The sequence below is a fragment of the Mycteria americana genome, chromosome 1 (assembly GCF_035582795.1).
Source record: "Mycteria americana isolate JAX WOST 10 ecotype Jacksonville Zoo and Gardens chromosome 1, USCA_MyAme_1.0, whole genome shotgun sequence".
Classification (NCBI taxonomy): domain Eukaryota; kingdom Metazoa; phylum Chordata; class Aves; order Ciconiiformes; family Ciconiidae; genus Mycteria; species Mycteria americana.
In genome coordinates this window covers 14,570,767-14,598,225 of record NC_134365.1, presented here as the reverse complement: position 1 = coordinate 14,598,225, position 27,459 = coordinate 14,570,767, and the positions used below count along the sequence as shown (strand labels likewise).

The 27,459-nt window shown below is 40.4% G+C and overlaps 1 protein-coding gene across 1 annotated transcript in view; it reads left to right on the top strand.

Annotated features, from left to right (window-relative positions):
* Nucleotides 1–27,459, top strand: part of RELN (reelin) — a 293,553-nt gene that overhangs the window by 145,492 nt on the left and 120,602 nt on the right. Inside the window, exons 9-10 of the mRNA XM_075491501.1 lie at nt 14,287–14,383; nt 17,154–17,394. Coding sequence (XP_075347616.1) covers nt 14,287–14,383; nt 17,154–17,394 — 338 coding nt within the window. The remainder of the gene's footprint in view (nt 1–14,286; nt 14,384–17,153; nt 17,395–27,459) is intronic.

Genomic DNA, 27,459 nt, shown 5'->3' with positions numbered 1-27,459 from the left:
TCACGTTTCCCCATGTGCCTACGTTAGGTTTGAAATACAGTGCAGATTGGTTTTGTAACTGATAAAAACCGGCGTGAGCCGGGGGACTGCTGCTGAGCTCAGCAGTACTTGGCTTTTGAATCATAAATCTAAACGAGGCATTTGCCAGTTTCCAGCTTATTCCCAAATGTCTGATTTAATCATAACCCTATTTAGGGATTCATCCAAGGGAATTGCCTTTTTTTAAAGAATGTTTAACACTTTCTATCGACTGCAGAATAGCTTAAGCTGTAGTGTTTTGGGGATATCTTTATATTAAATTCATCACCTAGCTGTGGCCACATTAAAGTGCATACCCTTGGATTTCTCTCACCACTAATAATCAGATGGAATTTTGTATTTGCAGGTATATAAGCAGATGAGGACTGGGAAATGAAGCAAAAAAAAAGGTCCTGATTTCACCATAAATCTCAGATCCTTTTAAACTGTGTGGTCAGGAAGGGTAACACCCTAATGAATTTTTCATTAGTTGATATTCTGTGTAGTTTCCTTCATGTACCACCTATTTGGTAGTCTTGACCTTTAAAGGGCAACGGGGTTGAAAAGGAGCACTTAAGATGAAGGCTTAATTAGGATGAAAAGGTAGTTAGGAAGGCGTGTTCAGCACATAGGACAACATTAATGGGCAGTATCCTTTCCGAGTGAGAGCAACTTGTCTGCCACGCAGCATTCACTTGGAGCCACCTGGAGCTGGTGGCATTGCCTTTTGATCCAGGGCTGGGGTGACGTTTACATTCACGCACTCTCTGCCCAAGCGTGCAGAAAATTTCAATTACTTCGGATGTCTTAATCATCCATGACTACATTTCTCCAAGACCAAACACCGACATGCGAAAGACAAAATCTAGCCATTTCCTTAATGTTCAGTGGGATTGTTAACTGAGATATTTAAAGCAATGCCTTTGGGCTCTCTCAGGCCAGAACATCTAAGTCAACAGCTTGGGATTGCAGGATATTGCACAAAAGCCTCCAGACTCAGCTGCCACACAGTGTTAGTCTGATTCATTAGCTGAAATATTCTCTGTTTCTCACTCCGAAGCTCAGGCTTTTCCCCTTAGCTACATCCCTGAACTTCTCCAGGGATGAACATGACCTGTCATTCGCGTAGGCCACTAAGATGGAAGGTGACTCATAGCACTGAGAGATTGGCAACTGAGCTAAGCACAGGAAGAGAGAGACCCATGAAGTCCCATACGGAGAAGAGGAAAGGCTTTAAGGGAGCGATGCCAAGGCGTGAGGAGTGCAAGTGGTTCTGCTCATGCGTTGTTCCTTGGGTGTCCTCTTCAAGCATATGCTCCCGTGGCTGTGGTGTATGTGGGCTGCGCGTGCTCTGCGTGGGGCATTCAGCACTGGCAGCTCTTTCCACCCCTCCTTCCTCTGCAGGGCCCCTGAGTCAAACACCAAAAGCTGAAGCCGAAGGCGCTGTCCTCAGCCTGGCCTCCAGGGCAGGTGCTGCGCGGGGGGGTGTATGTCACAATGTGAAAATTGCGAATGGAAAATACTACGCTACCTTGAAAAACTTTGTTCCATAGCTCTCTCCTTACGTCTTAGTATTGCTAGATCACTTTTGGCGGTTAAACAATATTTGAAAATGGGAATAACTTGACAAGGAAAGCTCCCACTCTTCAGCTTTGTTGTGTAAAACTCTTGAACGCTCCTCTGAGAGCAGGATGACTTTGACAGTATCATGTACCGGATAAATACAAAATTGTTTGTAAGGCAGGATCCTACTTTAAAATTGCTTTCCCTTCAACTTTTATGCCATTATCACAAAGATCCTCTGTCATTACTAGAGAAAATTAGCAATTCTACCTCCCTCCGCCTCATTGTCTAAAAAAATCTAACCCCCCTACTATTTTATATTAAACCAAAATTGATTTGGGGGGGGAGGGCTTTCTTTTAAGTTAAAAAATATCTTCTGAGAGGGAATATGTCTTCAAACACTTCAAACATTTTGCACTTCAGCTCCATTTTTTAAAGATCAAGCCATCAGTCTTGCAAACAAAGAACTAGCCAAAGGTCCAAAAGTTTTTTTGCTTTATTTGGAGAAAAAGCTTGGGCTCAGACCCTCCCTTCCACAAAATTATGATAAAGAACTTTTGGAAAAGTTGGGTTCCCAAATCTAACAGATTTTACTTTGCATCAATCATTAATCCCTCCTTTCAGTCAACCCCAAAACTACCTTTCTAGGCAAATACATGATTTGCAATTTTTTCAGTTTGGTTCTAATCATAAACCATCTTTCCCTAACTGATTTCAGCTGAGTTATGGTCATTTCATATGTGTAGCATTGGCTTTGGTTTCATGCAAAAGAGAATTTGAAATGAAATGCAGAAGGTGCCACTTAATATGGTACTAAAGCAAAAAAATGATTTGCACGAACCCCTAAGAATGAGAGCTCTCAGCAGCTCACTGCTCTCAGCTCTGTGCACTGCTGTCTGAGACATGGGAACAGCCCATTTTGACAGGGATGATTTGCTTTCTTATTCATTGGGGTCTTGTGATGGAATTACTACTTTTATATAAGCATAATTTAATTATCCTACAAAGGACTACAGTGAACTTAAGAGACGGCTAATGTAAAAAGGAAATTCTAAAAGTATGTAAAACCTTATTTAGAAATCAGGAAATGTGAGGTAAAGTTTGAAATCCATCAGTGCCCATGCCCATGCTGTATCAAGAAAAGTTAACTGTAATCTTTCTTTTGTTTTATGCTTAATGCAGTCTTCTGAAATGCCTTTCCGTTGGCTTAGTGGTGATCATGCCCGAATTCCTGGTGTGAGGAAAAGGATGTACAGAAAGTCTGTGACAGCTACCTGTTGTCCAGGGCTTGCCACAGTTCTTATACTTGAGATTTAAAGTGACAAGACCGTGGTGTCCTTGAAAAAGTTGGAGTGTATGTTCACCGTGACAAACAAAACATCTTATAAGAAACTCAGTATGATGCAGAATAACTCTGCCTGCAAGAAATAAAGTAATAAAACCCTGTCCCTAAAGTTCTGGCGGGCACTGAGAGTACTACTGAGCTGGCAAAGAAGGTGCTGCTCTCTTAGAGCATTATTCTCTGTTAACATGAAAGGCTTGAAGATGCAGGATGCATGAGCAAAGGTGATCTTCAGTGCCTGGACAGCCAACAGCCTTCACACTGGAGATTCCTTGGGTATTTTTGCTGCATGGATCATTTAGTTAGTGCCTGCTATTGCTAGAAAACAGACTTGACATGAAGTAAAACATGTATCTAGCACATCAATCTTCATTAAAAACACAGTTTTCAGTGTGGGGTTTTAGTAGTGGGTATTAATCTGGGAGAGTGCTTTGTGATTTTGCCAGATGGACGCTGTTTGTCCTCTCAGGAAAATCCCAGTAGGTATTATCCAAAAGATGGGTCACTCATGTTATGATCTGCACATTGGTCTGGAACTAGAAGCATTTGGACCTTACCCATAGAGTAAGACTGGCCCTTTTCTCCTGCTGCTTCTGCGGTAGCTTCTTTCACATTGTTCAGTGACTTCTCTGCCATCTGTTGCTATTGCTCCTTCCATTGTTCCAGCTTATTTTGTCTAAACATCCATCAGACGACCAAGTTTATTGATGATTTATCTTACAATATTTAACAGGGATAAAACCTACAGGGCTCCATATGGATAAAACTAATTTATTACAATCATCACAAGCAATACCTACCTGCAGCTTATCAGCCTCCCTTAATATCTTTCTAATGGAACCCAATAGCAAGGAGAAATGTGTGTATCTAATGTTTTTAATATGGTTGAAATATTATTGAAGAAAGATTATTATTGGTATTCAACTATTCAGGACTTTTTAGTAAGGACAAAACCCCACTAATTCAGGGTGCAGAGACATTACTTGGGTGATCTTCTTTCAGTGGTACCCCCTTTGGCCCTATTTTCTATCTTCCCCAAAAGGAAATAAAATGCTAAACTTTCTGCTTTTACATGCATAAATATTTCATTGACAATCTTATCGTACAATCAGTAAAACCAGTAACAAAACTAATAATTTCTTCAATGTTGTTCAACACATTTTCCACTCTTGCGACTTTATTTTCTGGTTGAGTAATCACCCCTGTCTTCGCTTAAAATTTCTTGAGCTTTTTAAATCCATCAGACCAGCAGCTGTACTTAACTGAAGAGTAATTGTATTACCTGTGATGACTTTATATTTATACCGTCATTTTTTTTTAAGAGGTGAGGTGCATGTGCAATGCACATACCAAGAACTTCCACGTGGCTTAGTTTATTTACAGTCTATTTTTAATGCTGGCTGATTTCACAGTCCTCTGTAAGTGTAATGGAGAAAACTATTTAAAATATGCTTTTGGTTGCTTTTGATTAGCACATGAGTAAGGGTCATTGATTTGGATGCAGTTCTTTGACATAACAGTTCCAAAAGCGTTTTCATGTCATGCCCTGCCTCGCCCTGAGACATCAGGCTAGTGAATCATTAATCCGGCAGCCTCTATTAATCTTCCTGAACTACCAGGGTCGCTAGGGTCTACATGAGAGCTGTTTTACTCAGCAGATCCGTGGGCTAAGCGTCTCTGATGTTTGTTGAAGACAAAGCACAGGTAGTGTTTATCACCTTTAGTAAAAAAAAGTGCATTTTTTTTTTCAGGCTTAGGTTTTTTCCTTCATTTTTCTAGTGGCAATTTGAGTTTGTTACCAGTGTGAGTCTTGCAGAATTAAATTATAAAATGTAATTGATTGTGTAGATAATGGAAATACTTCTTTTTTGCCCTAATGCATATTCAGACTACAGATGCTGATGCTGAGGCTGATGATGGTGATGATGATGATTAGTAGTATTATTAATCATCAGAATTGTTCAATGTGCCCTTTGGGTTAGTCTTTACCTGCCAAGGTTTTATGCTTCAGAAAACACATTTATTTCCCTATTAACCTCAGCAACTAGAAGATCATGATGGACAAAAATAATCTTACAAAAACTGTCTGATTACCTAAATAGTGCAGCTGATTCACTGACCTCCATGTATTTCTGCGGAGGAAAGAGCAGCTCTCTGGTCTGTCCCCTAGAGCAGCATCTGGAGGGCTCTGCAGAGAGCATCTGCACGGGACAGTGATTCCTTCTGCTTCCCACCAGAAACATCCTGACTGCACTTGGCTCAGCCATGTGAACAGCGATGACTGCGCTTGGCCCCATGTAACAGTCTGAAGACACTTATCATTTATATTTTCATCATGCTTTAATTCAGTTCTGGTGGCAGCTGTTATATTGACGGTACTGCTTTTATGTTGTCTATTTATCCTCTGTTTGGATTCAGATGACTCCATAGAAATTCACACACCCAAACATGTTCTGTTAAATAGGCCATAGCTTTGGCTGAGGGGAACAATTGCTGATCATTTTCTCTTAATTTCCAGTTTTGTTTAGTCAGTTTTACAATTAGCAGAAGCTATCAGATGACTGACAAATGCTGTAATAGCCATTTCATGAGGTAGCTCTGGGCTTGCCTTCAGCAGAATGGGACAGAGATGAGCAATTTCCTTCAGAATTGCTATGAAAATTCACTCACATGTCTCTAGAGAAATACCAAGTGAAAAATAAGCCCCTTCTGAATTCAGCATGGAAGACTATTTGATCTTTTAAATCTCTCGCTATCTTGTTAGCTGACCACAAAAACACTCATGGAAGAAACGGTTGTGCCAAATGTTTTGGCCATGGTTTGGCCACCGCCTTCACTTTATTCACCTGCATGGATGATTTCCTTCAGTCCCCCAGATTTCTCCTGCTCCGATGCCTTCCAGGAAGCACCAGGTTTGCTGTGTGGGCATGGCACATCCATACGGTCGTGTTGATAGTGGTACCGACAGGGAAGAGGCTGGCCAGTTCTGGTGGCCTGGTGGCCACAGGACAGATAGACTGTCTTGCATTAGGCAAATGTGAAGCACTTTTGGGCTGGCATGAGGTTCTAAAGGATTTCATTGCCAGGAAACTGGCTAATAAAATTGTGTTAGGACCCTGTCTGAACTGAGCTTAAATCACGCATAAAACCAGTTTTTACAATAGGTAATTTAAAGCACAAATGTCCATAAGAAATGAAGATTATGAAATGAAGCTTGATTGTTGTTATATGCAGACCCAGTCCCCTCTAAGCAATGAGAACAGAGCAGTGAATGTATCTGAACCCCCAGGTTGTTTTGTCCTAATTTCTTTCCTATACATTTGGGAAAAGCTTGAGAATTTGATATAATTAAATGCCAAAATTGGTGTCATTCACCATTCTGCATTTCTTCTGCTTGCTTAATTTCCCATTTTCCCCCTGATAAAACAATATTAAGGTTTTTGACTCGCCACCCAAATTGACATTTGCTGTTGCCTGACATGAAACCTACCAGCTTCACCTTCCTGGCAGAGAAGTCCTTTGTGCAGATGCAGAGGTTATAAATGACATCTAATGTGAAAGAATAAGACAGGTAAGTAACATCATCTAGCACACTTCACATAGCATCTGGAAATGTTAGGTGGTGTTTATTGATTTTGCTGAGTTATACAAGAGGGGCTACCTAGATAATGCCTAGATTGAAACCAGGGTTTAAAGTTAATGCTGTATTTGAAAGACATTTTAATGGCTTTGGGGCGAAATGATTTGTGTTGTTTTGGCTAGCCCAAGGTTACAATGAAATACTGTCTTTATTACTTCCGTACCAAGGCTTCTCTGCCACTGTCAGGAATTAAAATGTGAGCGTTACAGATTTACTGTACAGAGAAAAGCAGAAACGATAAAGAGAGCCTCGGGATTCAGAGCCAGGGCAGGTGGCCGAGCCACCGCCTCGCAGACGAATGCGGGCCATTACGGAATTGGTTGCTGCGAATAATGAACGCTGGATTACAGACTGACTTTCATCTTAATCCTGCTCATATCATTGTATGAGGATAACACTTCTGTGTGATTAAAATTGTCCATTTTTGAATTAACTCAAACAACAAAGCATCTGTAGTTCCCGGGGAGGGGGGGAACAGAGAAGTCCCCAGCTCAGCAAAACACTCCTGCGTCTCTCTCCAATGGGGGAGGGAGGGGGTTTCTGTGAAAGCAAAAGCAGATAAAAACAGAAAAGTCCATCAGGAACTGCAAAAAAAAGCTTTTGCCAAACCAATTATTATCTACTCACTTACGAAGTTAAAGGCAGGCAATCAGTTTTATAGGGTTTCAGAAAAGAGAGACACCTCAGCTCAGGACGTGGCTTGCGAAAAAATATTTTCCAGATTTTCTTGGCGACGGGGAATTTCACTAAAGCAGGCAAGGAGACTACTTTTAAATCTTTATATTCAACATATCACCTTTTACACAGCAGTTCTTGGGACCAGTATGTTTTCTGTACTGCCTCTCTAGAATGGACTGGCTGTAGGGATCTAACTAAAACATCATTTACCTTCCTGAGTATTTTAATACCCTTATCAGCACCTTATGGTGCTCATTTTCTTGATTATTGACCTTTGCAGCTGACCCAGGCTGCTAAACAGAGAAAACAAAATGTCTCTTTCTACTTATCGATACATATTACTGTACTACTGAACTACTTTAAGATGCTATAATTTAAATTTTACCTGGCTTCATTGAAAGGTCACCCTCTCAGAGGATCTCCACATAATCTGACATTAAGCATTTAATGGCAATAACATTGAAGCATACAATATGAGTATACAAGTAGAAAATGCTTACTGAGCACAGGGCTCACTACCTGGTCAGACATTCAAGAACCCCTGTAAGAGTATTTCTGGGGGGTTAATGATATTGTTGTTTCAGTAGCTGTAATTACTGGGTGTCCATTACATCTAGGTCTTAACAAGTTCACTCCGCCTTCAGCAAGGTACTTTATACAATGTTAGTGCACTTAAGAATGTGGTTATATTTAGAAGCATCATTTAATTCTTTATTTGGCAACAGACACATTACCCAAGCGCATACCTGCTGGCTGTATCTCAGAAAGATACGCTATAAATAGCCGAGCATCTTTACATCAGAATAAATTGGAAACGGGCATAAGCAAGATACAGCTTTCTGCCTGGCTTATTTTTCTCTCCTTAATGTTCTCAGCACAAAAAGCAATATGAATTGTGATCTGATCTTGTTCATTAGAAGAGAACAAATTTGTGTGAGTGCAGGAAGCACATCATATCTCTGAATATAAATAGACTAAGAGGAAGTTGAGCCAGATAAGTATTTCCTCAGACTTTACTTCTCATTTAAAGGAAATTAGCTGCATTAATTCATAAAATGTACGTTCACTGTTATTGGGAATCCTGGAAGGAGGTGGGTGGGAAGGGACGGCGGGAGGTCCCCTGCTCCAGTCCCCCCCCACTCTAACCAGGACCACCCTCTGGGCGAGGGCGGCTCGCTCAGGGCCCCGTCCACTCGGGGTTTGACCTCCAATTAATTTTTAGGACTTCAATTCTGAAGTCCTTCTGATTAATTTTTATCAAATGTATTTACTAATTATTCTTCTCACCTTTTACAGTTTTATGATGGAGGCTTTTAGCATGCTTGTCAGCCCTTGATTTTTATTTAGATGTAACTTCCCGGCATTTCCAAAATGGAACAACAGCCTAAAGCTGCCAGTGGAACAAAAGTTAGCTGCTCTCTGAAACCTGCTGAAAATAAATAGTTGAGACTTTGCATTTCAAAATTCGTAATTCTCACTAAAGCTAGAGTAGAACTGATTTTTACCAAAGGCAAATACAACTGACATTTTTGTTTTCTAGTGTCAGGTATTTATTTCAGATTGTTTATCAGAACACATACAGGGATGCAGATAGTCAAAATCCTCTTCTCACAAGGGAGATAAATGTAGCCAGCAGTAAAAATACTTAATTCTTTCCACGAAAAGGTAGACTAAAATTACAAAATAGAGTACAGTTCTTACAGTTTTTAATTTGAAGATTTTTTTACACTTAAAATATTTATTTGTACTCTGAACTTGTTCTAGAAACAAACTTTAAAAAAATAGTCTAAAGATCTAAAATGTGTCGTAATTAAAAATCACACTTGTAACTAAATTCAAAGTTGTGGCTTCAAGGGAAAATTAAAATGCTCTTGCGACCTTCTCTTGAGGAAGTTTTCAGAGGCAGACTGGGATGAACAGTGAGTCGCACATTTTTGTATCAGTGCTTCTGGTATATCCAGCAGAAACTATTCCATCTTCTAACATGGTTAAAATCATCTGGTTCTTGATTAGAAGCCAATATAAACATACACCTAAAAAAAAATTAGGATCCGCAGAGCGTTCATTATACCAGATTGTATGGTTCATTAATTTGGAAAAAACTATTAGCAAGCCAGCCAAATTTGACCACTAGTAATTTATACTATCCACTTTGACCTAATTCAAGCGATATCAGCAAATTGTAATCCTTAGCAAACACTAATCATTATTCATCACATTAGCAAAATGAATCGAAGCAATCTTCCAGCATTAGATAAACGCGATTCTTTTCAAGCTCCCTTTTGTTTTACAGGGCACAGTCAAGACACAATTCAAACCCTTCTACAATTTTTTGTGTGAATTTGTCTTGCACAGTTCCACATTAGACTCATTCTCCTTAAAGCCAGCATTAGATATCTCATCTGCTTATCCACAGAAGCACTTGCAGGAACTATCAAGAGGTTGTCAAGAGGCGGAGGACGTCACAGTCTATAAGGAGCAAAATATTGCTTCCCTTGCAGATGGCACCCAGTTTTATCTCAGCAAAACACCAGCTTCTAATCAATGTTGTTAAAAAATCTTAGAGACCAACAGCCGTATGACTTGGGTTTCTGTAAATCTGACACGCTTGGAGGCAAAGCCGTAGTGAGAATTAATTTTGCCTGCCATCGTCAGCCTGCATACAAATACCTGAATGCTTGGGTACAAATACCTGATATGAAGTGCCTTCATAACATCTCTCCTGAAGTACTATGCTCTTAGTACTTCTGCCTACATGATATTTTAAAAAATAAGGTGCATAAAATATTCACTAGTACTTTAGATGACATTGAAGGAAACCACAATCAGCTTAATGAGACTTACAAAAAATGGCAAAAAAGTCGTGAGCATCTCAGTTGGACATGTTGCAGGTGGTCAGTGCTGGGTGCTGGCTACGGGTTATCAGTCCTCCAAAACAAGCAGCAAAGCAATTGAGAAGCATGCTTTTGTTTCCTTTTTCTATTCTTTCCTGTTTAGTTTAGGTAAAATTAACAAAGCAATGGTCAGGAGCTGTTTAGCATTCCCACACATTGCCAGTCAAAACCCTCCCCTATTAGCATCAGTGTCTGGATTAAACTTTGAGCAAATTTTATTTTATTGAAATTTGCCTTGGGGCAAAATCCAAGCACATAAAGTGCAAACCAAATAAATTAGTGTTTCAGAATATCCAGTATATGAAAATAGCTGGGTTTTATAACAGAAGCTGCTCATCATTTTTGATAACAGACAAAATTGCGGTCTGAGCTTCAAATGTATCATTTAAAATTAAATCCATGAAGGTGGTCTCTACTTCAGCTTTTTTTCAAAAGTTTTAGACATCTGTGAACTTCAGCTAGAAGCCTATCAAAAGGAGTAAAATAACTCCAAAGGAGAAAAATACTTTGTTCCTGAAACTCAAGGACAAGCTTGACTATACATATGTAGAGAAAAAATTAGGATATTCTTAGTTGGGGGGTGGTTTGGTCATCCCTCCCCCCCAAATAGATAATTACACATGCAAGGCCTTAATATTTAAAGTATAATCCTAACTCTTAGTCAGATTTAGCTAGCAATAACCTCACCAAGGCATCAGGTTTGCTGTGACATACTCGGCTTAAGAAAGAAACGGCATTTTTCTCTAATGCAGTAACTTACTAATGTAGACTTCTTTATGGTAATCATTGTGCATGTTTTATTACCTGTTTTCATGGCTAATTCAAAACCTGGGCATTCTTGATTTAAAACAAGCCTGTTCTAATCTCATTCAAAAGGTTTGATATCATCTTGTACAACTTTTTCTTTGGAGGACGGGAGGGTATGAAGATTTACAGCATGACATTCTGCCCCTGCTGCTCTGCTCGGAGCTGACAAACTGTTTATTACCATCTCTGGAAGCAGTGGGAAGGACACCTCCCTTCCCCAGCTGAATTTGCCCTCAATTCCTGCTATGTTACTACTTGAATTTTGATCATCTATTGTTCGCAAAGTCAGAGTATAGCTTTGCTGGTCAAGGTAGAGGCAAACATCCGAACTGCAGATTTCTATTTTAAATAATAGGATTGCTGAAATAATAGTAATATGAAGTAATAATAATAGTATTAAGCAATAGTAATATTAAAAGTAATACTGAAAATTATATTGAAAGCCAGTGGCTTTCAATACTATCTCAGTAAACCCCGTCCTGGAGTGCAGTTGTATGTTGACCTTCCTCCCTTTTCTTGGGAAGAAACTCTTAATGTAAGCTAGGATGAATGTTGGTTTTGTAAAAGACGCCAAGTACTAGATCCATGTGCTTCTTGTATATTTAAAAAAGATGGTTCAAATGGCGAAGAATAATGCCTGAACCTTGTTGATGATTTTTTCAAATGGATGAATTTCTTTTTTTTTTTCATTGTCGGTTTGAGTTTTACAGAATTAGATACTTAAATGATAAATAATCTTGCTATCTTATGATTTTGAGTCAAGAACATAAAAACACATTTGTCATCACAGCCAGTAACTGCTACATACAATGACCCTGAGGACTTTCCCAAACTAATTTTAGTCTTAGTACAACCTGTCCTGCTTATTAAAATAATAATAAAACCCAGCACTTGTCTCTCCTCTTTTCATGCTGTCTCCATCACTCTCTTTCCAATAACACGAGTGAAATACCACGTCTACCTTCCAAAGCCCTTTTTTGGTGGCTCCATTTCTTTTAAGCAATAACTTTGGTCTTCATTGCATAGTTTAAGGGTGTTCAGATTTAACGGACAACATTTTTCATATTGACTGCACTGATGGGGAACACTCATTTCCTATCGTCTTCACAGTATGGGCAGCAAATAGCACCTTCTCCAGTGTTTTAGCAGCATATTTGGACTTGGCTTTGTTTAAGAGCGCCGTACCAAAAGTTGATTGTAACACTAACTGAAATGGCATGTGTTATAAAGTCTGTATTGCTGGTTATTTTTACTGTTTATGTTCCTTTAATTTCTGTCTAACAGAAAACTCAGTATGTTGCTGTTTTGCCTCACAGCCTCTGGCCAGCCAAAGTGGTTAAACTGGCTGAAGTTCACTGATTTTTTAACTGAATTCCCCTGAAATAAAATGAACGCGTGTGATTAAGGGTTGGAACTCCTAAATGCCAGAGAAGTCGGAACTGACAGCAGATGTCACTCAGTAAAGTAGACCATCTCAGCAGATGGACAAATATGAAACGTAAAGGTTTTTCCTGACATCATTTGGTTTTAATATGATAGAAATAAAATGCCTTGTCAGTAAAATATAACCAGACAGTTGCTTTGTAGCCATTTGGGGTACTTGGTTGGTAATTCAAAGGCCTGCTGCCTTTGCAATAGTAATTATTCTGTGCCTCGTTACAGCAAGAATACGTGTCAGAGCAGCTGAACATACCACACGCAGCTGGAGTGGCTCTGAAGTATCTGTTCCTCTATTTACAATTTAACATTGGTAAAAGATGCAAGACAGCAACTTTGTGGGTCGTTTCCAGAATGCTAGTTGATGTATCAGGCAAAATTAGAGAGACAGGATTTCACCCTGTGTTTTGGGGTGGTTTTGCCCCTGCAGAGGTATGCGATGTGTATTTCAGAGCAGACAAGCAGTTCTGTAGAGCCGAGAGCTGCGAACATGAACTGCCCCGGGGGAGCTGGGGCTGCGAGCAGTGTACTTAATGACATATGTTCCCATTAAAATGTGTAAGCTGTTCTCTTGTACAAGTGGTTAACACCTTTTTAATCAGGCCATTTATTTCATTACAAAAATAAGTACCCCGAGTTGGAAAATGAGAGTATTTTATGGTCAGCAGTTTCCACATCTATGTCCATATATTTCCGCATATATATACATTTATATATACAAAAAAATATGTATAGACACAGCTTTCAGTGTGACTGAACATATCTGAAGCACACATGAACGTAACATACTACTCGTAGCACACATAATACGTACTCCTACTGCGAGCAGAGCTGTGGTACTCACGCAGTAGTATCCTGATGCCATCAGAGGTGCTGCTTAATTGGGAGCTGCTTCTCTTAAATACGGAAGGTAGCTGATGTCTGCTGCTTCGAATCTCACATTTCAACCTGCTTATGAAGTAGAAATTTTGATCTTTGGAGCACAGGTTAGGATTTGTCTGTTTCCCTGGGTGTTGAATTTTCTGAGATGGATGAATTATCTAGTGTCTGAGGAAAAATAGTATTTTTAGTGTATTTAATTAGCACTCGGGTTGTCTATCATGTTTTCTAGGTTGAATTTTTCAATTCCAGTTTTTGTTATTTTGACTGTCCCCTTTATTAATAGTTAAGCTCATCTTTTGTGACAACACCCAGAAGGCACCCTTTTATAAATCAAAAGTAAATATATTACCCTACCTTGCAGGGGTGCCATAAGGCTTAATTAGTTCATTTTTGTAAAGTGTTCTGAGATTCCCAGATCAGCATCAAATGTTTATTATTAATTATAAGCACTAGTGAGTATATTGGATGATTTCTTAATTTAATTCTCTTCAGGCATCCTTAAAATAACTAATTTTGTAATGTCTTTATTCTTTTAAATTTCTGAAGCAGATTTGCTCTTGACTCAGGTAATTCTGTATACATTTTCCTATCACTTACTGTATTTTTAGTTCTGGAAATATTTTTTCTATATAGTAATATGAAAAACAGCCTTTTAGTGTTTTCCCTATGAATTCTGCTATGTGGATTATCCTCTAATAAGAAGGTTTTGTTTAAACATTATATGGTGTTTTTTTCCTGCAGTGGGGCGTGTTAAGTAATTTACTTGGCTTCCCTTGGGAAATTTCCAGAGATTACATGGCACTGCTGTGATTTATCATTTCTACTTTATTTCTGACTCATAAAGCATGCATTATTTTGTGTTTACCTTCAGCAACAGATCACAGGAAATTTCATCATCAATCAAAGTGCTTTAAAATCAGGAGAAGGGATGATGTGACAAAGGCACAGTCAGCAACTGTGGTTATTGGGGGATCATTTATTGCTTCATTGTGTCGTAACACTTCTCATTTTATTGCTTTTCCCAGGATCGGGTTCATGTCGCTTCAGTTACTCAGATCCCAGCATCACCGTGTCCTACAGTAAGAACAGTTCTGCAGATTGGACTCAGCTGGAGAAAATTAGGTTTGTTACAGCTTTTTAATCATTTTCATGCTTTCTGGCTGAGCAGGTGGTGTTTAAACCTGGCTCTTTTAAAACTTGTTTTAATTGTTAACTTTTCAGTTCTCACTTGTTCATACACATTAAAAGATGAGGGGTGAAATTATGGTCACTAAAGCTAATTGCAGAAGTGCCACTGGTTTTGGTAAATCACAGTTTCATCCATCAATTACATGGAAGGTAAGGAAGAGAATGATTTTAGAGTTAAAAGGCAACTCTAATAACCAGCAGGTTCAGGTGCCTGAAAAAACAAAACTTTGATGACTTTTGCATTTTAGCACCATTTTTAATGTCAGCAAGAGCCACAATTTATAGTGTTACAAGTTTCTACTTTGGTAGAATAAAATGTTCAATAAAAATAGTTTACAGTTTGATATGAACACTTAGCTCCTAACACTCTTATAACAACAACATTATGGTGAATTATGCCTTGTTTTTTAAACAAACTGGTTTACATGAAAGCACAAAGGATTATGAATGGGGATTTTAAAATGTTTTATTGTAATATGCACACTTTTAAAGGCAGAATCAGTATCGGAGATGGATTTTTCTAAGAGAGCAGAACCAACATTTTATTAAATAATATTGGGAAAGGTATTTTGTTCATCGGCATATATGCATAGTTATAGAAGTACAACTGGGGAAGAAAAAATGCTGTTTATACGTAGTGTCCTCATAGTGTCTCCGTCTGCCTCCCTGTATTACCTTAGTGTCTGTGCCACGCGGGCAATTTGCTTGAGCCTATTTTCAGTCCATTGAGACAATTTGCAGAGCAAAAGGCTGCTTAATTTCTGATGAGTAAGCAAAACTCTAGGTGCAAGGCTGTGGATTTCAGTCTCTCATCCTTGTGGGAATGGATTACTATTTCGTTGACAAAGGCACAAATTATGAACAATTTTAGTAAAACAAATGGCGCTAATTCTTATCTGACAAAACTATAAAGCAAGCGTAGCTTCACTGCAGCCACTGGAGTTGCCTCAGAGTAACCACGCAATACCTTTCCTTCTCTCACATTGATGCAAAATTCTATGCCTAGTTCAGTTACCCTCATAGCTCTGAGAGCCAGGAAACTCAAGAGTTGTGATGGTGCAAACACAAGCCCTTGAAACCCAAATTCTTTGAAGTCAATGCATATACAATTTGTCTGTGCTGCTTTAACTTTGACTGCTGGAGCTGGCCGTAGAAAATAGGTCAATAGAGCAATGTGGTGCAAAGTGGAGAGGATGAATTATGAAAGGATGCTTCTTTGTCCCGTGGTCCGTATGAATTACCATGTTTATTTGAATGTGCTTCAGCAGCTTTCGCTGTGCTTTCGCTGAGCAGCAGCTCCAGGGAACAGTGGGAGAATGGGGAGAGGCGGGACAGGAGGGCAGCTGTGAAGGGAAGGTGTTGTGTCGGTCGGGTCTGCCCTCCCGGGGAGGGAGGGGAAGGATCTCTCCTGGGGAAGCGGGTGCTGTGTGTGGGCTCAGGGAGAAGCGAGGACAACATCTCAGAGCAGCATTGCAGTGGAAGGTGAAAGACATAGCATTTAGCAAGCACAGGGCGATTGGTGGGGGCAGGTTCTGGGTGTGAATATGGGCCAAATACAGTGGCTTTTCAACATTTCACTACACTCTAATATTTTGCTTCACGAAGAGAAGTTCCTCTATTTTCTCCTATAGAAGCAAGCTATTGGTGCCTTTTTTCCCTAAAAGCTCTGGATTGTCTCTGACAAACTATTAAGCCACCAAAGCATCACTACCAAGGCAGAGGCAAAGTTGAGTAGCTGACATCTTGCAAACCCCAATTTTGTACCTCCTTGCAGCCTGAGGTTTGAATGTAGCTAATACCCTTGCTGGACGATTATTAAAACAAAATTAATAATTCTCAGCATTCCTTCATTGCACACGGAGCTCAGCCCTTTCATTGCTAGTAGCAATGTAAAGACGCTCACCCAGAGCTCGGGATGAACCTCAGTCCTTTCAGCTCTGAAGACAGCTCTGGGAAGCAGAGCTCAAGGCCCTGATCATTGCCTAATACTAATACTAATACTAATAAATACTACATGTCTGCCTGTCCTCCCCACATTTTCCATTTTCAGCAGCAAGAGACGGGACAGATGGGTTGTTTCTTCTGTATTGTTCTTGAAGAAGAACATGGAAAGAAAGGCAACCTCGCCCTCCCCATCCCCAGAATTATCCTGACAGCAGGGGTGTGGGACTGGAAGGACACATTTGTCAGAGAAAATTCCCAGCTTTTCCCTCTGGCCATTCTGCTCCATCCAGATCTATGAGGGACTGTGGCACCAGAAATCAGGAGTTGCTTTTGGTGAAAGCTCATGCACAAATCACATTTTGGGAGACCTGTTTTTGTAAAGTGCTTTCTTAACATTTCTTTTCGGCCATACCTGCAAAATACCTGACAATGCCCGGTCACCTGGGAGCTGCGACCAGCATCGAGTGGGAATGTTGCCCTGCTCTTTCTTCCTGCTCTCCAAACGTCTGCATTGATCTGTTATTTATTGCCTTAGCTTGCACTTTCTTTGAAGCAAGGCTGTCTGTTCGGGCTGTATGTGCACTGCCTGGCACAGTGGGACTCTGCCTCGGGGCAGGTATTTTCTGATCTCCATAGAAGATTTATCAGCATACACGGGACATCAGCACAACTGTGTCACACCTAGCAAATGTGTTAAATGAGGGAAAAGTGTTCCTGGCTATGGCTTAAACTTGTCTAATTCCATATCATTGTTTTTCAGTGCCCCTTCCAATGTCAGCACAATCATCCACATCTTGTACCTTCCTGAAGATGCTAAAGGGGAGAACATCCATTTTCAGTGGAAACAGGATTATGTTCACGCTGGTGATGTGTATGAAGCCTGTTGGGCATTGGACAACATCCTGATCATAAATGCTGCCCACAGAAAAGTTGTGTTAGAAGATAATCTCGATCCTGTGGATACTGGCAACTGGCTTTTCTTTCCTGGGGCCACAGTTAAGGTTAGTCTGATTTTCTATGGCTTAATGTTATTATTACTCTTGTATGTAGAACAAGACAGTAACATCTAACCAAACTTGGAACACACAAGGGTGTTTAGGCCACTCCATCTGCTTCTAGAATTGGGCTCTTTTTTACTTTGTTTTTACCTTTTCTCTGTCCCATCAGGGCTTTCTAGAACAATGCAACTTCTCTGCCATGACCAAAACCAAATGACAGTTTATACTGTCATGTCAAAGATCATGTAACAGAAAATGAGAAACAGCTTCCTTTTAGCAAAACAGTACAATATTTTTGAAACAAATTCAAGTCTCTCCATTGGATATTTTGAAATCTAACTGTTTGATTATCTTGATGACGTTTGGCTGCCACTACTCGCTTCATCACAAACCATCACAAAAAACTATGGTTTCCCACTTTTTCTGGCTATGAATATCACATCTCTGTTGCAGCATCCATTCAGGTAGTGGCTGCTCCTTAAAAGTCTCTTTTTCATTAAGATCCTGTTTTGATATATGAGATCCAGCGAAGTCATACAACCTTGGGAAAAACTCTAAGGAGCCCTACAAGATCTCTGTGCACAAAGTTCCTTCAAATGCAGAATTGTTCAACATCTGGAAATCAGTTGGATTCTTGCTTTCTATGTTTCCAAGCAGCCAGAAGTTGAACAGCAGATGACTTTCTGTTTCCATCCTATTTTTCATTCACAAAAAAGGCAGTTTTGATGTCAGGGTTCATTTATGATGCTGGTAATGGTTTTGGCAATTGCACAGGAAACAGATGTCGAATACTGAGGGCAGTAAGAGGTTGGTTATGGCCTCATCCTTTTCCCACAGAACCTGATATGAATGGCCTCAGATTAATCTTTTTAGCAATAAATACTCCCACTAATCTACTCATAGTACCTGCATATTGACTTTTTTTTACTTCACTAAGACCATTTAAGCTACAATGACAATGTTTTAACACAAATGGCATCCAAACTTTAACAAGTAAACCTCTTTTTTTCTTTTTTTTTCTTTTTTTTTTTTTTAGTTAAACTCAGCCAGTTTGTGTCAATACACAACTATGGTTACATGTAAGATGAGAGACCTAAACACAGACATTACTTAGTGCTTCTAGACAGAAATCCCACTCAAGTTCAAACCTTATATGAGACACGAGTGAGGATTCACCAACCTGCCATTCCTCCAAGGTTGTCTTCTGTTTTAGGGACAAGTAAAATGTGCATCTGTCTGTTTCCAGCTGACATTTGGCTATGTGTAGCCACTTACACCAGGTTAAGGCAATATGTAAGGCCGTGGTGTAGCCACACTAGATTAAGGTTATGTGTGACACCTGGCTTTTATTCTTCATGGGACTCTGTAGTTATTTCAAACATTTTTAGTGTATCTAGATTGTCACCAGAGCACTCCCCTACTCAAATTTCGTTTTTAAGGGTTTTGCTCCAGTTTTCCTCAAATTTTCAGGAACAATCTTGCCAAATATGATTTGAACAGATTTTGCAATGTGAATTTCATGTTATGTCAAAAGTAAAGCTATAAATTGGGTCAAGATTTACATCGGATTCGGCATAGACCCTGTTGTAGCATTATAACAGCAGGAACAACTTTTTTGAGAAAGTTTTTGTGTTTTTCAGGATTGGAACATTATATAAAACTTCACAAAAACTCCTAATATTTTCTTTATAATGTTTAGCATAGCTCTAATCTCAGTTCATCACAAACACACTATTTTGTATAAATAGAAAGGTGAGAATCTTTGTACATTGTGCTAATGACATCACATCACATTTTAAATGTAACCACACCAGTCACCTCTGTTTCAAGCAGCATTTCACAGCAGTCAGATAATTTGGCCAGTAACGGCAGAATGATGGCAGCAATGGGTGGTACATCTTCCCAGGGTTCCCAATATTGTTAATCTTCTCAGGCTGCAAGAGTTCATAGAAACTGGGGAAAGCTTTTAGGAGATTTCTCTATCATAGCCAAAGGCATTGGCCTGCCGAATAATGTTGAAGAAACCCTGACAGTGCTACAGGGATAGCTTGCATCAAAGCTAATTCTAGTTCTCTTTTTCCTATAAGTCCTTTTGCTTCCCAGACATCTAAAACTTGCTAAATAGTCCTGATGTTTGTTCAGAAAGTCTGTATAGCAATTTTAAATTTTTACTTACATTTTACTAAGGGATCAGCAAATTTGATTGCTATACTGTGCTACTCTTTGTAACTCTCACCTATGTGCTTTTTAAAGAAGTTCCCATACTCGCAGACTATCACTGTGCCAAACTCCATTTCAAGCTGATGAGACCTCTTCTCTGCCGTCCAAGCCTGTTCGTGCCATCCAAGCCTGTTCGTGCCATCCAAGTATAGAAGTTTCAATTTATATCTTCCTGTCCTTTGTCAATTAGTATTTTAGACAAATGGGCCTTAAAAATCTTTCTTGAAGTTTGCGTTAACTTCACTGACTTCCTTCAGTGCTTTTCCTTATGAGTTTCCTTGACAATGCCAACGAACAGTCACATTTCTGGATGTTATTTGTTGTCTAACTCAGTTTTGATTAGTATATACAAAACTGTGGGTCAATTCTTTTCCTAAATTGTGCCATAAAGATAAGTGCTCACCACCTTTCACCACCCAGAATGATTGCTATTGCATATTTCTCAGGTGCAAGGACAGTGCCAGTCTGAGACAGCTCATCCAGCTGGCAGTTAGAACTGAAAGAAGAGGAAAAAATACATACTTATTTCTGGCAGAAAAAGGAGTAGAAACAGTCTTTCTCTAGGTGTTTACTTTTTCTGTAGGTGTTTACTTGTGGACTGCCTCAGCAGGTGCTGCTCAAATGGCAGAACCTTCTCCTTGGAGGCTCTGTGGCACATCCAGGGTAGTGAATGAAGCAAGCAAGGGTATGAACACGAGCCCATGATCTTGCACACCTTAGTTGTTACAACACCCCCTTGCTTTGCTTTGGCTTGTGCAATCTCCCAGGCATTATCTTCAAGGGATGTACCCTCATGGATGGGCCAGGGACTGTTTCCAGTAGGCTGCAGGGATGACACCACTCTTCTGGGAGGAGAGAGTTTGCCCAGGTGGATGCAAACGCTGCTGTGTCATTTGCTGTCAAGGCCAGAAAATGGTCCCTGGCCTAATCCGGTTACCATTATGGTCCTAGCATGTTAGAACTGCCCGCCCCCCCCATCTCTTCAGCCGTCCCAAACCTTTTAAGGGAATTCTCATTAAATAGCATTTTGTTGCCTTAGTGGGTTACTCTGTTAGTGAAGATAGGCATTAAGATATGGTTTGTTGGTAGTTTAGAATAAATGTTGCTGTTGCTCACATAGTTAGATGTGGTTCAGCAAGCTCTTTCCCGATAGTTGCTCAGGAGATGGCTTTTAGAATTGCTTGTTATAGCTGGTACATGCTCCTGTTGGATGCTTACCAAGTTGCAAAGAAAGTATTTTTTTTTTCTGTAGAAGGTTTACTTTGGTAGTACTTGAGGTCTACTAAAATAAAAGGCACACTTTACAAATTCAGGTGTTTTCTGGTAAAACTGCTCAGATTAATAGCTGCTTAGATTAATAAGGTAAAAAGACAGCTGAAACAAAGAAAAGTACTACCATGAAGACTGTTGTCTGGGTCCTGGATTAGGTTCTGTAGTGGTTTCAGTCACTGGAGTGGACAGTGCAAGCATTAACGGTAATTATGCACCGATGTGTTCACTCCAGTTTGGTGGACTTGGACAGGGTGTTCTCAATAAGCACTTAGGGGAACTTGCCTGTGCCCAGCTTGGGAAGCAGTTTCTCCTCCTCTCCCAGTCTGCTTGAGCTTGGATCAGGAATTTTTTTATGTTTCTTGCTGCACTCGGGAGCGGTTGCTACTCATTTGAAAGCACATGGCTCGTTGCAGACGCAGCTGGAACTGGCTACTGAGATAGGAAGCAAGCTGAGAGATAAGCCACTGAATTTGTGTGTTTTGGTTCCAAAGAAGACAGCAAAAGACAAGAAAGATGCTGTTAGCAAGGCCAAACAACCCTTAGGAGATTAATTGGATCCACTGGAACGTATTTATCTGTGTTGGACTGTGTGGAAGGGTGTTGAACAGGATAAATTCCTGACTGCATTTCAATATTTCCAGTGACAGCTCTGAGCGTGAGCACCATCTTGCAAGCGAGCATGGTTAGGATGTTGCACTGGTGGTTGAGATTGCTGAAACGTGTGAAGCAGCGCTACGCTCTGCGAGCTGTTAAAGGTCTGTGAACCTCAAGACTTCATAGCTAATTGGGGGAAAAGATGAAATCTTCTTCCTTCAGTAATGCTTCTTGGATCTCTACTCCTATAGAACAGAAAAGTGATCTCATCTTTCAGTGGACACTTCATATATCTTGTATATTTGACCAGAAATTGTTGTGTTTTGAGGAACAACATTTGCCAAGTTTTTTAGTTTTCTCTAATTTCCCTGGTCCAAGGTTGGATGTGCAAGCTCCAAAACTGAGGTTGAGAAGGGAGACAACCTCAGAAGTCTTATAGTTCATGTCTCTGCAGTGCTTTGATTACATAAAAATAGCTCTGAGACCAAGCCACCTGTCTCTGGAATTTTTCCACATCTGGGAAAAAGCAGTATAGATCATTACAGCCACTAGAGTGGCGATGTATTTGGTCATGATGTGTTAACCCAGTGACACTTCTCACCTTTGAGAAGAGTCCAGTTACAGAATTGCTGTCTCACAGTAGTTGCAGCTGCTCTTCACTGGGTGGATGAAGGTTGCAGTCCAGCTGGTCAGCTTAGTTTGGTCTGCAGGACTTGGGGACTACACCTGAGGTTGTCTGTGCTGCGGGCATGCAGCCTGGCACAGCATGGGATGGGGCAAGGGGGGAAGGTCTGTGCCAGCCTCATGGAGCAAGCTGGGTTTAGGACCAGGGAACGGTACCTGATGCATGTTATTCACTACCGTGGATGTAATAATAACGTCCCAGTCCCAATATCCTGATACAGTAAGCCCCTTAAGTAACAGGTCATCACCATTCAGCTCATTTTAATTTCCCAGAAACGCATGCCAGCTTAGCAGAAGAGAAAGTTGCATAAGAAGAGAGTGGGAGAGCTGAACACTCACACTGAGAAAAATATGCTGAAAATGTGTCTGTAAAACTCCGTGACCTTTCACCACGCCCTGAGCAGAGCGGGGCCATGCACATCCTAGATCTGCAAGTCCTTCCTGAACCTGTGTTGTTGTGTGCCACTGAGCAGAGAAGACATGCAGGCAGGCCTAGGAATTTGGCAAAAAGAAAGGCTGATTAAGCTATTCCACCCCCCAGTTCCAGAGCAGATTTCCAAATCTCTGAATACTCTGTTAATTAACAGGAATGGCATTGGATAGTCTTCTTTCAAAACAAACATCCTGATATTCCATATATATCTTTGTTGGGTTTAATTGTTTGTGCTGAAATGAACAAGATTTTTTCCATTTTTTGGTTTTAAATTCTTGTTTAAAAAAGGGTTGAGGTACCCATTGTCTGAATCAGATCAAATATATTTGTTTGCAGGAGGAAAGGTGGTGCTCTAGGTATGCCAGTGTGAAAATGGCAGATTGAAATTGCTATGACCTTATCTTGGACAAAATTACACAGATATAGATGCTTCTGACAAGCCTCTTGTTTTTTGAATAAAATATAGCAAGGCAGCATTTGGTCTGTGGGCCAAACCCAGCCTTCTAGCCAGCTGCTTTGCCTCGCAGGAGCCCTTATCCACCACATCTTCCTGGGAAGAGGTGAGCAGGCTTCCTGCTGCACCTCATCTGAGAGCCATTCCTGCTTCTCTGTGGGTAGAAGGAGGAGTGTGAGAGGGGAGGAGAGGTGAAGAAAGCCGAGCAGGGTGCACAAAACCTGTCGACCGGCTCCCCTTAGTGAGAGTGTGGGAGCCCTGAGCTGTGCCCATGAGGAGGCATCTGTATATCCATAGGGCTGGATCTAGCCCATGCATGGAATTGCTCTTGCTTTTCTTTGTTAATCATTACACTTTTAATTAAAATAGTAATCTTAGATACAATGCCTAGGGGGTCATTTAACTGATAGGTGGTTGACTGTGGTGCTGTGAGTTGTTCGGGCAGCTGAGAATCGCTGTCGGGCAGAAGTGCTGAACCTGCACCTTTCTCCATGCCAGTTCCCCGTGGCTCGGAAGTGTGGTGAGGGTGGCAGGGAGCCAGTGCTAGCGCTGAGTTGGCGTCAAAGCACCAGGGGTCTTTCCTGCCTCCTAGAAGGAAAGAATTTGGTCTTTGCAGATCACTGCGAGATGCACATTAATAAAACCAACATGAACTGACCCATTGGATGCCAAAGAATAGAAACTACTTTGGTTGACTCTCTCTCTAATTTTACAGTGGTGTAAATACACATCATTACTTGCAGAAGAACAGATGAGGTTTAATCATGCTCACTGAAGAGTGCTAGAAACATCAATAGTTCCCAATAACATAGAGGAATAGTTCAGTTCATGCCAGTTAAATGACTCATTAAGGAAATGGGTCATCGCCAGAATGACCGGTGTTGTACAAACATCATTGAAATGTCCTAGAAAATTAAGAACCATACGAATCATACGAATCACTCATAAACAAGCAAAGTGTTTTGAGCACTAGCCTTTGAATAACAGTCTATAATCGGAAATGATGACTGAAAACACACTTTATAAACTGTTTGTTACTACATCACAGGACAAGTTTCATCCCATTGTTTTGGAAAGGGAAGGTGCACTATAACCCTCTGTGCACCTGGCCTGCTTGCGCAGCCAAGGTTTTCGTTCTGTAACCTACATTAAATGATGTAAAAATGTAGCGTGTGGGAAAGATTAAAGCCCTTTTTATCTCATGGGAAAGTATTCTAATCACAATGTGGCTTTTCCTTTGGTTGAAGAAGGGACTTCAGGCCAGCAGCATTAACAGCTGTAGAATGAGTAGAGAATGTAGAGTTTAGAATCTTTCCTAAAGTTTGTCATCGTACCTTTGCTGGCTAAAACGTTGCATACAGAGTATGATTTTATCAAGACTGAATCTATCCTTGTACCTGCTATCACGTCAAAATCTAAAAATTTTTAAAACCTGCATGATTCATTCCCAGAAAGACACAATATCTAATTTATGGCTCCATTGACAATGCTGCTTTAATTAATTTTCTTCATCTTTTTCCTTGTTCCTCTGCTTCTCATATCTCATCTGTTTGCATTGCCTAGATTTTAATTAAAAAAATCTCTCCTCTCTAAAGAGCAATCTGAAGTGGCAAAAATAATCACTTAAAATATTACAGTCATTAAAAAATTGGCTGTGTTCAAAGCCATGCATTTTCAATTTGCCGACAAACGATATTTTCGTTTCCTTTTAAAGTGCGTTTTGTATTTGAATAGCATACGCCAGCCAGCCTGGCTATCAGAGATGCTCCTCCAGCTGGGTGGGCTGCGTGACAACTCCTTAATGGGGGAAATTGATGGCCCTCTGCTCGTGTAGAGGTGAAGGCATACTGGGCAGATTTCTTTCCATCTGCCGTCAGTCCTTTGCATGCTGGCACTGCCCAAATGCCCAATACATTCATTCCAATGCAAGAAATGTCGCCAAAAAATAAATTGTGAGGCTACAGCTGTCTGAAAGAATCATCGGGGCCATTAGGCCCAGGAGAGATAATATGAAGAGGTGCATCAGTGTTCGTCTGTGATAAAAACCTAATTAAATGATGGTAAAGATGACTGTGGATACTTTAAAGGCACAGAGGTGAATGACATTTTCATGGGAGTGTGGGGTGAACCTCGGGAAGATGATATGCAGCACCTCAGCCAAAAATCTGTTACACTGAGGAATTTCACACTAGTGTTTCCTGTTGACGCTTCTCCGAATGGCACAGTTGTGGCCCTCTGTTCTCTTCTCCAAGTAAAGAAATCCCATACTCTAAAGCCAAGAGGTATTTATTGATTCACAAGTTTGACTTGAACAACTGGTACAGAACCTGGTTTGGATGAACTTCAGTGCTTCTGTTTACATTCCCAATCTTCATCTTTTGAGCTTCTAAAAATCTTCAGGGCTGTGTCCTTAGCTACAACTGCTGCATAGGCTGATCTGGTTGACGCTGTGCTACTTCACATGGCAGGGTGAACGGGAGACCTCCAGAGATCACTCCCAGCTAAGAGGTCACGCTGAGGGTAGCAGATGTCTCCTTACGTGGTGCTCTCATGCAAGTCTTTAAAAATATGGAGATTGTTCAGGCATGCTACATGATGTGGGATCCCAGATCTTACTTGGGGCCCTTAAGCCATTTAGATGCTATGGAAAGTTGGTCAGTATTTATTTATGAAAACATAAATCTGTCCAGTTGGAAAGTACCTGCTTCACCAAATCTAATTTCCCTGCTTTTGCTGACTAATGGTTTTGAGCAGTCCTAACTGAAACCCTACTGCATCTCAGACAATCAAGAGGCTTTCCTAAAAGCACCTACCAAAAAAGGGGAAAGCTGTATGTAGAAGACGTAACGTGTAAGGAGTATAGAGTAGGATAAAGAGTGGTACCATTGTAGCATTAAAGAGTCCTGAGCAAGGAATGTACCTGCCGCCTCTTCAGGCACAAACCAAGAAGATAGCCTGTGTCCCAGGAAATTGCCATCCATTTATGAAACAGGAGATAAGCTGGGGCTGGGGAGATGTGGGAGTAAAAGGAAATATTGCAAGAGGGGAGAGTGCTCATCCTGGTAAGCAGTGCATTCTTCAGTGTAATCAATGACAAGGCTTGTTGAGGAAAGCACTAAGGAAATGTCTGAAGGACATCATCACCTTGTGGGGAATTTGCCAAGAGTGGTGGGCAGGATGGGCAAGGGCATGCAAGTTTGGTCATCTCACCAGCAGACGTAGTGGCAAGCATTGGCAGGCAAGGAAAAGTGAACCACGAGATGGTGCATATGGGACATGGTGGAGGCAGGTGAGGATGAGCCATGCAGGGCCTTGAAAGTAGGGAAAAGGCAGTGATACCATAACTAACCAGTAGACAAACTTCAGAAACACAGAAAATTCAGAGCGAAGATTAGATTGAAAGCAAATCCAAGCATGCTGAGATATGGGAATGCATCCAGCCAATTTTCATTTTGCCTTATTCATGCAAAGCAATAGCTTAACAATTGCAGCTAGTGAATAATAGTATTGGTAGTGCCAGATTAAATTAAACTGTTTTTTTTCCCCTTGGGATGACCACAGTCCCTGAACAGAACTTGGCTTCTTTCCGTTTGGCAGCAGGCGGGGCTTGTTTATTTAGGAATACAACAGTTTACTTATGGCAGGCTGATAGTCCCACTCCAGTTGCAAACAATGGGAAATAGCTACTGTTGTGAAGTGGCTCCATTCAAGTGCCTGCAAGTGTCCTATGTTCTATTATGTAGGTGTTTGGGGAGAAAACTTTGTTTAATGAACGTTAGCAGATTTGTCAAAGGATTTATTCTCTAAATTAGTTTTTCCACAAATTAGTTAACTTTTCAGTGTTGTAATTTGCGCAAAGACACACTAAATGTTCCACATGCTTTTAATCCCCTTTAAATAAAATTGAACTCTGCTTTAGCTATGGACCTACAGCTGATGCTTCCATGGTAACAAGGAGAAATATCCTACAAGCTGCTGTCATTTGGCCTTTTTAGTTACAAAATTTGCACAGCAAGCTAATTTCTTCTTATCTTATAAATTATTTAAATTTAAATAAAGATGAAACACAGAACAAATTTAATCTGGAATTCGTAAAAGAGAACTCTACATCTACATGGAGAGATCTACAGTATCTCCAGTTTAGGGAAAACTTAATCCAGTTAGTTTCAAAACACAGTACATGTTCATTCCACATTTTTTATCACTTTAGAATGACAAAAAAAAAGACCTGTAAAATTCAGTCCTTAAATAGTGGAAGTATATAGACTACCACTGTAAGTGTAAAGCCTTTAATTTGGGAAAGAGGCAGCACAGTATGTAAATTGTACTTTAGTTCTTCGTTTCTAAAGGCTTGGATTCAAATCCTGGGTTGAACCCAAGAGAAAATGAGTCTGATGGTTTCAGTTCAGTC